The sequence below is a fragment of the Lagenorhynchus albirostris genome, chromosome 1, assembly GCF_949774975.1.
Source record: "Lagenorhynchus albirostris chromosome 1, mLagAlb1.1, whole genome shotgun sequence".
NCBI lineage: Eukaryota > Metazoa > Chordata > Mammalia > Artiodactyla > Delphinidae > Lagenorhynchus > Lagenorhynchus albirostris.
In genome coordinates, this window is record NC_083095.1 from 59,764,818 (window position 1) to 59,781,015 (window position 16,198).

The 16,198-nt window shown below is 34.1% G+C and overlaps 1 protein-coding gene across 4 annotated transcripts in view; it reads right to left on the minus strand.

The window, feature by feature from the left end:
- Positions 1–16,198, minus strand: part of MIA2 (MIA SH3 domain ER export factor 2) — an 89,786-nt gene that overhangs the window by 29,356 nt on the left and 44,232 nt on the right. For all 4 annotated transcript variants that reach the window (XM_060143084.1, XM_060143073.1, XM_060143064.1 and 1 more), the window contains 8 exons: positions 13,884–14,006; positions 11,885–12,005; positions 10,637–10,683; positions 9,697–9,787; positions 6,846–6,984; positions 2,800–2,901; positions 1,781–1,841; positions 1,178–1,213 (listed from right to left, as the gene is read on the minus strand). In XM_060143084.1, coding sequence (XP_059999067.1) covers positions 1,178–1,213; positions 1,781–1,841; positions 2,800–2,901; positions 6,846–6,984; positions 9,697–9,787; positions 10,637–10,683; positions 11,885–12,005; positions 13,884–14,006 — 720 coding nt within the window. The remainder of the gene's footprint in view (positions 1–1,177; positions 1,214–1,780; positions 1,842–2,799; positions 2,902–6,845; positions 6,985–9,696; positions 9,788–10,636; positions 10,684–11,884; positions 12,006–13,883; positions 14,007–16,198) is intronic.

Below are 16,198 nucleotides of genomic sequence, written 5' to 3' on the forward strand. Positions count from 1 at the left end.
CAATGAAGAGCAGCCCCCGCTCGCCGCAACTAGAGAAAACCTGTGTGCAGCAATGAAGACCCAACACAGCCAAAAATAAATAAATAAAATTTTTAAAAAAAAGGTGAGGAGTGGTGAAGAAGACTAAATTCATTTCCAAGCCCAGCTTATTAATTCAAAAACAAATCTTCACTTGACCACTCAATACAGAAGCATACAAAAATCTCAAAATTGGGAAGGACCTTGATATTCAACACATATAATCTCTCACTGTAAGTTGAAATCTCCATTCCAAGAAACATCCATGCCTAAAAACAAAAATACCTTCCAAGCTTCAGTATAACAACAGTGATAATTTAACAGTTAATATCTACTGAGTGCTTACTATATGTCAGGTACCTGGCTAACAGAATTATCTTATTTAACCATCACAATAACTCTATGAAATAGGTACTAATGATATCTCTGTCTTTAGGTAAGGAAACTGGTGGTAGATGATAGAGTCAGAATATCAACCAAGACAGGTTGACTCCAGACCCCATATTCACCCACTGTGCAAACTGCTTCCCCTTGAAGACTGCAAGGGACAAGTCTTCCAAAGGCCAGCTATTAACAATAGTTCTTCATTTTAGAGGGATCATCCTGATCACTAGCCAAAATCTACATGCTTATCACTTCCTCATACAGTTCCTCTGGAGCACTGACATGTCATTTCTCATGATGGTCTTTTTCTTAATGTGTAACAAGTAATGCAACAATGAGAATCAGATACCTGAATTGTATAACTTTTAGAATTAGGAGGGGCTCTAGATTATTACTTAGTACAGTCCCATTGTTTTACAGATGAGTAAACAGGCCCAGAGAATTTTAAGTAATTTGTCCACAAGTAATTAGTTGACAATCCAGTGCCTGAAACAAGTCCATGAACACTATCTCACCTCCCCCAAAGAGTATAAGCTCCTTGCAAAGAAGCAATGTGCTGAAAGCGGAGAAGAAAAGGTCAGATTTTGTGAATAACTGTATCATAACAAAGTATGTTCATAAGGAACATAATTTCACTACTGGTGAAATTAAAAGAAACTGATTTCTTTAAACACCACCTTTTTTCTCAGTTTTAAAAGTGTACTTTTTACACTGCTCATTTAAATTAGGAAAAAGAACAATTTGATGAAAAAGCCTAAGAAAATTTAATACTTACCCAATTATCATGTGCTTTTTTCTCATGAGAAATAATCTGAAAAAGAAAGTCATTAAAATAGTACTGACAACAATTTTTTTCAGTAAAAAACATTCACACCTACCACTATGATTTAGTACGCAACTCATAAACTCAAAAATAACTCAAGCATCTCTAAAAAGTCAGCAACTAACATTTTAAAGCAAATTTTCATATACATATGATCTACTCTATTATACTTTTAAACAAAAACTGAATGTAAAGACAACTAAAATTTTTGTCTAGTAACATTTCTATTTTACACAATTATCAACTACAATAGGAGGTGCCAATTAAGAGACAACTAGCCAGACTAAACAAAGGCCCCAATGCTGATATATGTTTATTTATTTATGCAACCCAAATTCCCAAATCAGCATCAGTTCACATGGCAACTTTAAACAATATCTTTTGTTCCAGAATCTCTGCCTACCTAGAAATGTTCCACAGCCATGTGCAAAACCTTAAGAGAGTAACTATACTCCTGCATCAAAACAGATACCAATTCAAACAAATCACAACTGTTTTAAGTCACTCACACACACACACACACACACGCACACACACATGCACGCACATACCTACCTGTCCTTGATAAGAATGAATGGTTCTCTCCAATTCTTCTTCTAGATCTTTGGCTCGCTTTCTATAAAGAACAAATAATCATTCTACTATTAACATATACTAAGAAATTATAGAACACACTATCTCTACTGAAAATATTAATTAAAACACCTAGAGTGCTTTGTTTCATGTAACTCTAGAACTCCACATGTTAATCACCTTTATGAGGTTCTAAAGTATATTTTTTCCTGATATAATTTCAACATTAATTAAGCTTTAGGAGTACTACTACTTGGGTTTACCTAAATCAAGATCATGAAAAGATTAGATGGTATACTGGCTTATTTTTATTTTTAAGAAGCATAGTATTGGGAGATTTATTCAGACTTCATATAATCTTAATAGAACTCTAGGAAATTAATGATCTATAAGAAATAAATTGTTATTTATTACCTTTATAAGACTAAAAAGACAATTCCTTCTTTTGAATAAAATTCAAGCTTACTCTTCCCAATGTAAAATGAAGTATCACAACTATTTGGAATACTGTTGAATCTTGCCACTTATTTTCTCTGGGTTTTTATTATATCTACTATTTTACCTTAGCTCAGTGAGGATTGAGCTAAGGTAAAAACCAGACTTACGGTCTTATAAACACTTTTTCATAACTTTAATTAAGGCTTACTCTCCTTTTGATGGCATACTTCTCAAATTGATTAACATTATATACATTCTTCCCCATGTGAACCAAAGAGGAAAGACCTTAAAATTAATCACATTCATAAAGTTCTTAACATTAACATAAAATAGGATCACTCATATTCAAATCCAACTAATGTGAGAGATTTAAAATCGCACACACTGAAAGTGCGATTCCTTTCTATATTTTCTGTGTAATTGCATAATAGCAAGACATCTAAGGGAAAAATAATGAATCAAAAATATGTGGGGTTTTTTGGGTTGCTTTATTGTTTTTTCTGGTATTGGGCTTTTGGATACTCTTCCCACCTCAAAAGAAAGGGGTAAAATATATTCAATACCTATAGGTCTCCAGCTCTTCAGCTGCATGGCTGATCTTTTCATCTGCTTTGGAAAGTTTCTCCTCTTTCTCTAACCGGTAGTTTTCCTCTGCTGTTAACTTCCTTAAAACAAAAAGTGTTTTATTTCTTTTACTATATGTCATAAAATAATCAATAATCAATTACTGCTTCCCATTTTACTGATTTTACTGATACTGCAAATATCAGTAAAAACATCACATGCAAGAAAAAAATGTACCTGAGTGTGGAATTTAACATTATAAACTCAAATTGTAAAGCACCTTGTCTAATACAGTACTAGTAATACAGAAGTTTCAAGAATTTTCTATAAGAATTTATCACAGAAATAAGATTATCAAAGGTAAATATTAATAAAAAATATTATGACTCTATATTATTTACCAAGCTTTCTAGTATAAAGTATTACATTTATTAGACAAGAAGTCACCAACTAATGAACTATGTTTCAATAATTTTTAAATTGATTGTTAGTTGTTAAAATAGTGATTGGGCTTCCAGGCCAGGACACACGCACATGCACACACACACACACACACACACACACACACACACACACACACACACACAAATGAACCCAAAGTAAATAAAATTTAGTGTCCAACTTACTACTTCTACTTAACCATAATAGCTAATTTAATGAGCCCTTGAGCATGTGCCAGAAACTCTTCTTTCACCTCTATATATATTATCTTATTTAATTATCACAATAGCTCTACAAGAAGGGTACTGTTGGGCTTCCCTGGTGGCGCAGTGGTTGAGAGTCCGCCTGCCGATGCAGGGGACACGGGTTCGTGCCCCGGTCTGGGAAGATCCCACATGCCGCGGAGCGGCTGGGCCCGTGAGCCATGGCCACTGAGCCTGCGCGTCCGGAGCCTGTGCTCCGCAACGGGAGAGGCCACCACAGTGAGAGGCCCACGTACCGCAAAAAAAAAAAAAAAAAAAAGAAGGGTACTGTTTACAAAAAGAAAAATGAAGCCCAGAGAAACTAAATAACTAGACCAAGGCATACAGTCAGCAGTTAATGACTCCATTATACTACATCACCCATGTTGTTTCACACGGTATCATTAATAACACTGGTCCCTCAAGATATACTTGTTGAAGGCCACCGGAAAACATATTTGGAGTCCTACCTATGGATGCCTCACCTTTTTCATGAACTTTGGGGAAGAACATGACAAACCACTGAAGAAATTCTACATGTCAACAATAAATGTTTTATATTCCACACACTACATTACCTATTACTTAGGAAGCACTCCCCAACTCAATCCTAACCTAAAAAGAAGGACTCATTCCTAGGTTTACTGACAGAAACCATGAGGCTACCCTCATGGTAGCTCTTCCATTTTGTCAAGTTTATTTCTCTTTTATGCCTGGAGCAGTCCCCAGTGGCCAGAAGTCCATGATGAATAGAAAGGTTGTAAATTCTGAACTGAATCCAAAGCATGATTGAAGTACACAGCTTGGTAGTCAAAGAGCCTAACAAATCACCTAGCATCCTGATGTCAGTGGAGTTTTAATATTCTCTACCAGTTTCCGAACACATACAATAGAATCTCGTTATTCCCGCTAGTTATGGTCTATAAAGTCACCACAAATCCTAAATTAGCAAATACTGCTCCTAGGGGAAATACAGGGTTAGATTCCTATGAGCTCTGATAACAGCACTTTTATCATTAATACATAACCCTGTTGTATGTGTTTCTGGTTAAAGACACCTTATTTAATATATACTGCTGATTCATAACAAGGAACTCATGGCCCACAGCATTATAACTCATGCCTGAACAAAGTTTATCTGCACATGTATTTTCTCTAGAAGGCGCACCCCTGCCTTCCTGCACTTAGCAACGCTAGACAGCACTTCAGTACTACACCTGGGGACCATTTTAAACAGCTAAATCACCAAAAAAATAAAAAATTAAGATGTGGCCCTAAATAAAGAACACTTGTTTACAGAATGAGAGCTGAAACGAGAAGGCAGAGTTCTTGTTCGACATCAACTGGGAACATGCACACTGGGCAATTCAAATTTTCTGCCATTCTGTGCAAGTTTGCAAATGACCACTAAAGCTTTGCAAGTATTGATTTTTTTTAAAGATATTTTAATATACATGTTTATTTATATTTATTTATTTTTGGCTGTGCTGGGTCTTCATTGCTGCGCATGGGCTTTCTCTAGTTGCGGCGAGTGGGAGCTACTCTTTTGTTGTGGTGCGCGGGCTTCTCACTGCGGTGGCTTCTCTTGTTGCAGAGCATGGGCTCTAGGCATGTAGGCTTCAGTAGATGCAGCAAGCGGGCTCAGCAGTTGTGGCTCGCGGGCTCTAGAGCGCAGGCTCAGTAGTTGTGACGCACGGGCATAGTTGCTCCACGGGATATGGGATCTTCCCGGCCCAGGGCTTGAACCCGTGTGTCCTGCACTGGCAGGAGGATTCTAACCGCTGCGCCACTAGGGAAGTCCCACTAGTATTGATTTGGGGTTACAAATAAATTTTCACAAGTAGGTGAATTTACAAATACAGAATCCTCGAATAATGAGGATCAACTGTAAAAACTTGCATTAAGTTATAAAGAGGCTTGAAAGTCTGTTACATTTTATTTCCTTTAATGATGAAAAACATGTGATATAGTAGTATTTGAAAATCTGGTGTCTCCAGATAGATATCTCAAGGGTCTTCTGTGTATCTATGCATTCAAGCATCAGCATACATACACATACACACACACACACACACACACACAAACACAATCTTTCACTACAATATATAAAAGCACTAAACATATTTATTCATATATTTAACAAATACTTATTGAATAACTACCATGTGCATAGTTTCAGGCACTGGGAATACAGAAGAGAAGAGAATGAAGTAGTTATCTCATGGAGTTTACATTTAATGTGGGGAAGATTAAAAAAAAAAAGATAATCAATCATCAGAGGATAATGAAGAAAAATAAAGCAAGATACAAGATAAGGGGATAGGAAGGGGCAGGTATTATTTTAGTTACAGTAGCCAGGGAAAGATTCTTTGAGGTAACATTTGAACCTAGACTCAAGTGAAATGAAGGATTGAACCTAACACAGGGGAATAACCACTCCAGGCAGAAGGAACAAGTGCAAAAGGCCCTGAGCTACAGATGTGCTTGGCATGCTAAAGATCATCAAAAAGGCCAGCATGGCTGGAAGATAGTGAGGGAAAAAGAAAATGAATAAGCTAAAATTAAAGAGGTAGCAACAGGCCAGATCTTATAGGGTCTTGGAGGCCATGATAAAAGCTGTGGATTAAATTCTGAGTGTGATGTGCAGGCACTTGGAATTTCCAAGCAAGAGAGTGACAATACCCATAATTTATGTTTTAGAGGGCTATGCTACTGAAAACACATGCAGGAAGTTAAGAGTGGAAAGATGGAGACCACTCATGAGGCTACTGCAATAAACCAGGTACTAACAGACGATGGCTGGGATCAGAATAGCAGTGTGGAAGGTGGTAGAAAGTGGTCAGATTCAAGACATAGGAAAGCTGACAGAATCTGACAATTGACTGAATGAAAGAGAGAAGGCAAGGATGGCTTAAGCACCTGCTCTGAACAATTCAGCAAATAACACTGCCTTTTACTGAGACAAGGAACACTGGGCTGCAGCAATTTACACAGGGGAGAGGAATCAGTTTTATATATATCCGAGATGGAATTAATGGATACTTCAATTAGTAAGATGTCCACCCAGATTCCCAGACCTAGCTTGCAATATTGGGAAGTTTAATTAGCAATAATTTGCTGACTACTTATTAGAAGTTAAAGAGGATTTTGTGAACCAGCCTGGAAAGTCTACTATCATTTATATTTTCTTCCTTGAAGAAAAATGTGTCAAAATCAAATAACTTTCTTAAAAATAAATTGATGAAAAGCAACCCAGTCATAAATTGAGAACTGTGAATAATCACATAAGCCGCATGCATATGCAACATTTTTAAGCTACTTTACTTCCCACTCAGTGGAGTTACCAACATAATTTTTATTACCTGTGAAGTGTCATTTCATTTTCTTGATACAGTTCAGTCATTACTTTAAGTTTCTGCTGAAGCTTTTGAGTCTCACTTTCAAACTGTGTATTTTCTGACTGTAAAGATGCTTGTTCAGTCTGGAGATTTTTAATACACTCTACAGAAAAAGTTTTTAAATCACAGTTAAAGGAGCAAATATTCTAAGTTGCACAGTAACATTTCATAAAAATAAAGATTACCAAAAGTAATTAATAACTAAATTCTTTGCAACAGAAAATTTATAAGGTATTTTGTTCACCTAAATACCTTTTAACATTTTAAAGAGCTATATAAATTATTTTAAAGAGCTATATAAATTATTATAAATTTTTTTATTATTTAAAGATTTACTTTAAAAACAAATAAATTATTTGTTTAAAACAAATAAAAACAAATAAATTATTATAATATAAATTTTTTTATTATTTAAAGATTTACTTTAAAAACAAATTTCCTAAAACCTTCAATATTCTAATTCTAGCATCTAATTTTCAGTTTAGGAGACAAAAGCCACTAAAATTCTCAAAGTTTTGGTGATGAGGGTTTTGAAGGCAAATATTTTTGTTCAATATTTTCCATGAAACTACTTCCACATGATGAATAATGCATGTTTTTTATCTAGTAAAAACTTTATCCATTAATACTTAACTTCAACCCAGCCTCTTTTTAAGCCAAAATTTTGATATGTGTTATAAATCAAGCCAGAAATTTGGATCTTCTGATAACAAATGCTCTAAAGTCTTGCTAGTTTAAACCATATCAAGACTGGAAAGAAAAATACCAATTTTAGCTTTGTTTCAACCTAAAAGAATTACCTATGGAACTAAAATTAACAATTCTAATTAATTATGAATATTTTATAATTAGTGCAACCACTGTTTTTAAAACCTTATTACTCTTCCAACATAACTTAACTCAACTCCTCTAAGACTGAGGTGATATCTCCCCAAAAGTGTGTATGAATCACCACTATACCATATATCTTAAAACAAGGCAAAACACTCTGCCTAAAGAGGACAGTTTCAAAATCATACTAACAAGCATTAAAATTTTATTTACATGTAATAGTATATAATTATTCTAAAACATTAATTAAAGGTACACACCAAAATGATAGTTTAAGTAAATACCTTAACATTGAATGATTAAATGTGCAAGAAATTGTTCACATCTGTCTTTCCACAGAAATTTTTAAATCTGTATCAGTTAAAAAGTCTGTTGAGCTACGCTTTAAGCCATTGCCACTGTTAAGTCTTAACAATTCTTAACAAGCCACTGTTAAGTCATTTAACTGAAATTAATGTTGGATATTATCTCTATTAAAATTGGATCATCCCTACTTTTTTTAAAAAAATTAAACCAACAGTTAAATCTTCATTATATTTTTGTACTTCTACCTTAACTATTTTGTTTCAAATCCTCTGTATCTTAAAAGAGGACTGTAAATGATTACTGAAAAAGGCAAGATCAGAGGAGAAACAGTTTAGAAGAAAACTTTCCTGTTATGAATAGAAGATCAATTATAGAAATTTATCTTTCATGACCCATTAAAAAAAAGAAAGATTTGGAAGAAGCATACAAACACAAAGTCTCCAAATACTACTTTTAGAAAATAATAATTTGCCAAGAAATTTTATTAAGTGATGGGGTAACTGGTGAGCAAATTCCTTGCTTTTCTAGCACTTACTACAGTTCCTCACTGAGAGCCTGTTAATGTACTAAAATATGGCTTCCTGGAAAGCATGCTCCATATCTTTTCCTCCTGTAAATCTCCCATGGCTTTTAGCACTATGCTTTACATATAGCAAAACGTTATTTTTAAGTTAATATTAATGTTTTTCAAAATCCAAAAATAATCCAACTACCAGTATCGTGTGAATAGGACAATGATAATTTTTTAAATAATCTGTATCTCTGGTGGTTCAATCTTTTCAAAAAGTGTCTTATTATAAATACAGTTCATTTATTTTAGAAATTATTGAAAATACAGATAAGTACAAAGAAAACAGAAATCTGTCCCATATTCAAAGAGAATCATGGTTGACATTTGAGAATGTCCTTCCATTATTTTTTTATGCTAACAGTTACAGTGATTTTTTTTTTTTTTTTTACAAAATGGAATGTTACTTATATCAACTTTAAAAAATTTCAAACATAACTAACTGCATTTGTTTACTTTAGGGAAAAAACACTATCAGCAAAATAAATAAAAATCTTTTCAATAAAAAAAAACCTTCAGTTCTACAGGTCTAACATCATTCCTGTATGTGCTAATACAGTATGCATGTACATTAAAGGAAAAAACTATTCTGTAAAAAGTTCTGTAAAATACAGTAGTACCACTACTAAAAATCAATTTTGCAGTCAACAAAGATTTTTTTTTAACATCTTTATTGGAGTATAACTGCTTTACAATGTTGATAGTTTCTGCTGTATAACAAAGTGAATCATCTATACGTATATATATATCCCCATATCCCCTCTCTCTTGCACCTCCCTCCCACCCTCCCTATCCCACCCCTCTATTAACATTTTTAATTTGCTACTTTTTAACAACTAAAACCATACCATGCGTATGACACTGAAATTCAAAGGTAAGTAGTTTACATGTTTTTTAAAATAATGCCATTAATTTTATATAAATATGGAGAAAATGATATGGCTTTACCAACAACAATAAAACCTCATGACTAACTTTTCAGATAACCGACAAAAGTAAAAGTAAAAAAAAAAATCAAATTGTATCTCCCCATAATTGATTCAATTAATGTACCATTCTCTATAAGATGTATTTATTTAGAAAAACTTTATAAGTATGTAGATTACCTACCTGTAAGCTCTTCTTTTGTTTTATCAGCTTCGGATAATTGAGTGTAAATTTGGTTTCTTTCTCCTTCTAGGGTTTTTAAAGAAGCTCTTAACTTCAAAGAATGGGAGAAGGAGAAGGAAGAAAAGCAACATTAATCAATTATACCAAAAAAACAAAAAAATCTCAATACACCATCCCAATCCCTTGAAGCTCTTTTACACTCTGATGAAATTATTGCCTAGACTACACAAACCAACAATGTAGCTTCCATCCTGGAAAGTTAGCAAAGTCATCAATAGCTGTAAATCTCCAAAAAGGAACAGAGAAGATCAGTGACAGATGCTTGAATAGTGGCTATCTGCTTTCAGCACGTAAGATTTTTTTTTCGTTTTTTGTATTTTTGTGGTTTTTTTCCCCCTGCAGTAGAAGCTTTGGAGTCTTAATGACTGGACCGCCAGGGAAGTCCCAGCACATAAGTGTTGATTAAAGCAGCCTTCAAACTACATTACCAAGACTTCACATAGATCAATAAAGATCAGGATACCACTACTAGGATGAAAAAGGTTAGGGATAAACCACAAGAAAATGAATCTAATACCTACTTCTCAAAATAAGATATTAGGCAATAGAGGATCAGAAAATACTGAGACCAGAGGATGAAGAATGCACAAAGAGGGAAGTATGGGAGAATATATAGTAAACATTCTTAATATATTCCTTATCCAAAGAAATGAGTGTATACCTTGAAAAATTTTATGATAAATTCTAAAAATTAACAATATGAATTTTATAATAACAATAGTTACTATAAAAAAGAAAAAAGCAATTGAAGAAAATTCTGATCACTTCTAAAAATTCTATCACTTCATGGTAACTATAAAATGGACTTTTAAAAGTTACTAGGACATATGGATGTTTATTTCTTTGTCTATATTCTTTACATTTCTGTAGTAATGCAAACCTTAGCAGCATGAATCAGTTTCTTCAAAGCTCCTTTTGGTTGATTATCTATAGTGAAAAACAAAAACATAATAATAAATTGAGAAAACAGTGCAATGCCACAACAGACATTCCAATGATTTTATTAGTTCACTCAACTAGAGCCTTATAATCCCTCTTCTTGCTACAATAAAGAATTTAATATAAGGCAGAACAGCCTCGAACCTGCTCCCAGGAAGCTAAACTAAAAAAGCACTGGAAGTACCATAGTATCATCTAACAAGGTTCTTCACCACTAACTCCAAGAACAGAGTTATAACAAGGATTTGGTATTCACCTAAATCCAGCCCACCGTCTCAATTATTCTTAGAATCCTTCAGCATACAAAATATGAGTGGAATTGTACTCCAAATTAAAATAACATTAAAAAGCATGAGTTTTCTCATTAGAAAAAGAATTATTTCTTACAAGATAAAACAGAAGTGAAAAAGTATAAACAGAACTATACGTATTTACTTTGAAATGTACTTTTCTTACAACACATTAATGCTATCATCAAAGAAAATCTTTTAAAAAATCACACCTTCTCCTTAATATTTGTTAATTATACAGGGGATGGAGGGAGAGAAAAGAGAAAGGGCACAAAAGTCAAAAGAACTATCATTGGGGGAAACTGGATGAAGATACATGAGACTTCTCTGTACTGCTTTTACAACTTTCTGTGAGTCTATAATTATGTCAAAACAAAATGTTCTTTTTTTAAGTCAAAGGAATTGGTTTGAAAATACACTAAGTGGCTACAGTGAACCTAACTTTTGCTGAGTTTCCAGACTGCAACCGGCAATGGCAATAAGAATTTGGGATGGCCAAGATTAAAGTACTGTAAACATCTGAACCATCTAAAAAAAGAGGTATCCTGAGGCATTCATTTACATAACACTCGTTTTTCAAACTACTCACCCAGCCATTTGATCAGTTTACAGTACAGGGAAAAACAGGCATGGAAATGATTATGAGGCAATGTGAAGAGTGCTGTAATGTACAACATATAAAAAGAACAGAGAGGAAGAAGACTGAAGGTCTATCTGAGAGGCTGAAAAAAGATTTACTGAAAAGGTGTTATCCCAGCCGAAACAACCATAAGGGATAGTGAGAGAGGGACAGAATATTACACAAGTATATAAAGAACATGGTGCACATGGGGAACTAAAAGGAAATACAAGAGCCAGTCATCGTTTTCGGTAAAAGAGGATAAGTCATGACTTAATACCTAAGTGCGCACCATTCCCTGAATCACTCTTCATTTCCAATTCCAAGTTATCATCATCTGTTATGTCTTCTCCAAGCACAGCAGCCCAGTCTTTCATCTTTTGTAAGCGCTCAGTCAGAGACTTGACATTTAGCAACGGGGGAAAAAAAGAGAGAGGGTAATACCTTATGCTAACAGCTTTACAACTTCTGAATGCATACTTGTAGTCTAAAAATCAATCCACATAGATGACGGTACAGGAGCTCTTATTCTCCACCTGGCATAAAATATGTAAACGCTCTCAAAAACTCACATTTATTTACTATTAAACTCTGCAAGTTAAAAATCAAAACTGGTTACTCCTAAATCAAATACAATACTTGATAAGGGCCCATTTTTGCTAAAAGTATCACATGACTATAAAGCAACAAAACATATCTTAACATGATGTTTCTCACTTGCCATAGTAAGAGTGGACATTAACATGAGAGTCAATTTTGTGTGAAGTCAAACAAATCCTCAAGTGAGGTACATGATATATAAAAAAATCACAGATTTCACAGATTCAATTTATTCAAGTAAACAACTAGCTGAGGAGCTCAACTGACATAAAGAAAAGGAAATTATAAAAGAGAATCTGAATTGGAACATTAAAGGTTTTCCAACAGTACTTTTTTGAATTTTCTTAAATAAAGGAAGATTTTCTTAAACCACAGAGAATAAAATAGACTGTCCCACATATTTCTGTGGAAGGACCCACCTAAAAAAACCCATTCTGCTCTACAATTTCCACCCTTCGATCTCCTCCCTCTTGAGTTCCAGGCACAAATATCATGGCCTACAACTTTGAGTAGAGCTTGAGATTAGCATCTCATTCTTGTTCTGTTAGGAAGAGTCCCAAGTTCTTTAGTAGAGTAAGTTTAGGGAAAAAAAATGAAACAACAAAACAAATAAAACAAATTATGAATACAAATCCTAAAGATGGAATCTTAAAAACATCCTTAGTAGCAACGTAAATAGCATAAATGTACAGCTTCCAAGATGAAAACATCCATTTCACTGTGTAGATTACAGAATGTTAATTGTACAGCTTATTACTTAGTATTTACACTTGAGTATCTGTTTGCAGTTTGAAAGTATAAGATCTAAAAGGGTAGGCAGGTGGACATATATACACTACCAAATGTAAAATAGATAGCTAGTGGGAAGCAGCCGCATAGCACAGGGAGATCAGCTCGGTGCTTTGTGACCACCTAGAGGGGTGGGATATGGAGGATGGGAGGGAGATGCAAGAGGGAGGAGATATGGGGATATATGTATATGTATAGCTGATTCACCTATATATAATGCAGAAACTAACACACCATTGTAAAGCAACTATACTCCAATAAAGATGTTAAATAATTAATTAATTAATTAATTAAATTTAATTAAATAAAAGGGTAGGCAGGAAAAAGTGGTAGGAGGGAGAGACAGGGCGTAGGGGAAAAAAAATCAACAAATCCGAATAGTAATATCAACTATTTTATTCCTATTGGAGTCAAATTTCAATTAGATTTACTTAAAGTAGTCCTCTCTGTAAAAAGTACATGTATCAGTTAATCTAGTATTAAAGACATTCACCTAATACACATAACCTCATTTGTCCAGTTTATAAAATTCTTTCCAACCTCTTCTTTTCAACAAAAAAAGATGGCAATCTTAAGATAAAAGGTAAAATCCAATATCCTTTGTCTTTCTTCACTAAATACCCAGGCTAAAATACAGAGGAGAGAAGAAAAAAGGACACAGGGAATATAGATGTATATATACTACAAATCTACAAAGTCTTCAAGGAACATTAGGCAGCAAGGATATCAACACTGGTACAAATTGGAATGTATGCCCAAAAGTATACTTCCTCAAATTTGGCCAAATAAATTATCAAAATAAAAGCTGCTAAAAACAAAAATTTTCAAATTCCATAAATTAGTATAAAATTCTAGCTTAACTCATTCACTAAACCAGCAGGGTCATTTACCTTCATCTGACTTTCTTTATCACATAGAACTTGTTCCACATGTACTTTGGAGTCTTCGAATGTTATTTTCTGTTTATTAAGTTCATTCACTTTTTCTCTCCATTCTTCAGCTTCTTGTAAAAGCTGAAATTCAAATCCCAAATAAAAAGAAAAGCAACTCATATTATCTCATCATACTTATGTGTAGGTACACTTATTTATATATCTAAGGTGTATCATTAATAGAACCTCACAAAAAGGAAAAGCACCTCATTATCTTATCATATGTAGGTGTAGATGCACTTATTTATATACCTAGGTGTACCACTAATAAATATGCAACACAATGTGTTACTGAGAAGGGAGAGAGAAAGGGAGGGGGGGAAGGAGAGAGGAAGGAAAGGAGGAATGGAATGAGGAAAGAAGGGAAGGAAGGAAAGCGGGAAGGAAGGAAGGGCTCCTGTTTTCAAAGAACTTTCAAAACAGGGGTAAGGCAAAATAAGACACTTAAACATTCGTCAACTGATTTACATAATAAACTTATATCAAATAAAAAGGTTTCTAAGACAAGCATATTTGTTAGATTTGGCCATTCCTTATATCCCATATAACATGCCATACCTTACTTGTATTAAAATTTATTTTTTTAATCATGTGCCATTTTGTGGTTAATTAACCTTCAGAATACCATTAATCTAGAACAGGTCAAATTCTGCATAAATAATCTTTTACTGTATATACTTTTACAGGAGAGGAAAGATTTTCTCAACATGAATAAAAGATAAAGATTGTTATAAAAGATAAACTTAACTACATACTGCTTAAAAGCTTTGCAAATCAAAAAATAACAGAAATAAAATTTAAAAACAAGTAACGAGAAAGAAATTCTTATATATACCAAAGCGTTAATAACCTTAACATGCAAAGAGCTCTTAGAAGTCATTAAGAAAAATAGCCCCCCCCAAAAAATAGAATCAGCAAGCAATTTACAAAAGAATCGGCCTATATATATATATATATATATATATATATATATATATATAAAAGGCCAATTTTATTTAGTCTTTAAAACTCTATTCTATCAAATAGTAATTACTGGGTTTCTCTGAAAAACTAAGGCTTCATTAGCATATTCCCTAGCACAAGAAAAACCAATCCTTCTCCATGCATGTATAATAGAATAAGACAACACTGACAGGTTAAAAATAAATAAGAATTGAAGAATGAAAGATTTGGTGATTGGCTGGTCTCTAGTGATTTACTAAAGACACTGCATACACAGCATGCAGTCTTATAAGGTTAAAGAAGGAATGTGTTAGAACATGGAATCAGTGAATACAGAATAGCTTATTTCAAGAACTCTGGTGATTAAAAAGGAATTAGATGAAAGCAGTTATAAAGAGTAAGACAATCTAGGTGAAATTTTTTTTTCAAGGTACAAAAGGTCACTTTTGATTATATTGATAACATAGCAAAATTAACACAGGGTGTACTTTCTCCTGAAATCTACTAAGATGACAGTAAAGAGGTTTAAGGGAAAAAAAGCATAAACCCTCAAGGAAAAAGAGAAAACGTGATGAGGAAAAAGATAATTCTAGAAGTGGAAAGTGGAAAGAGATGGAAGCACAGTAAAAGACCAGACAGAAGTGAAATCTAAGGCAGAAGATGGGAGACTCTAAAAGCAGGTTGACTTGATACAACTCAGAATGGCTTATGATTTGGAGGCACAAGTACTACGGTATATGTGGAATGAAAAGAGGAGGACTACTCAAAAGTCTTTATGAAAAGCAGTTAGAAAATCCCCTAAGTTCTCCCCGCACACATATACACACACTCTAATGCTCAATCCATCCCTCTCCCCCACACACACCACTGTCTTTCACATGCATGCACATATGCACGTGCACAGGCACACTCACACACATACACACACATCTGGCAAGAACCGGGAAGGTTATTCTCTGGAGAGCTAGAATCTGAAACTCTGGGACACCTGACCCAGGTAAAGGTGTGAGTAACAAGCTGAAAACATAAAAGCATTAAGCAAAAGTTGACTTACTGAAATGAAGAGTGAGATACCAGCCCTCCTGACCTCACTAAGCTGCTTACCTCACTGCTGGGAAACAGGCTTATACCTCCCAAATGGGAACTATGGAGGAGTCATCCCTGTGGAAAATGGTCTTTGAATACCAACAATCAGGGATCCTCCAATGAAATACCCTAGCCAGATTACCCTATGGAGGGGTCCACAAAAAACACACACAGGGCTTCCAATTAGATTTGGAGAGCTTCACTATTAAATGAGCAGACACCCAAGAACCATCAAATACCTGAAA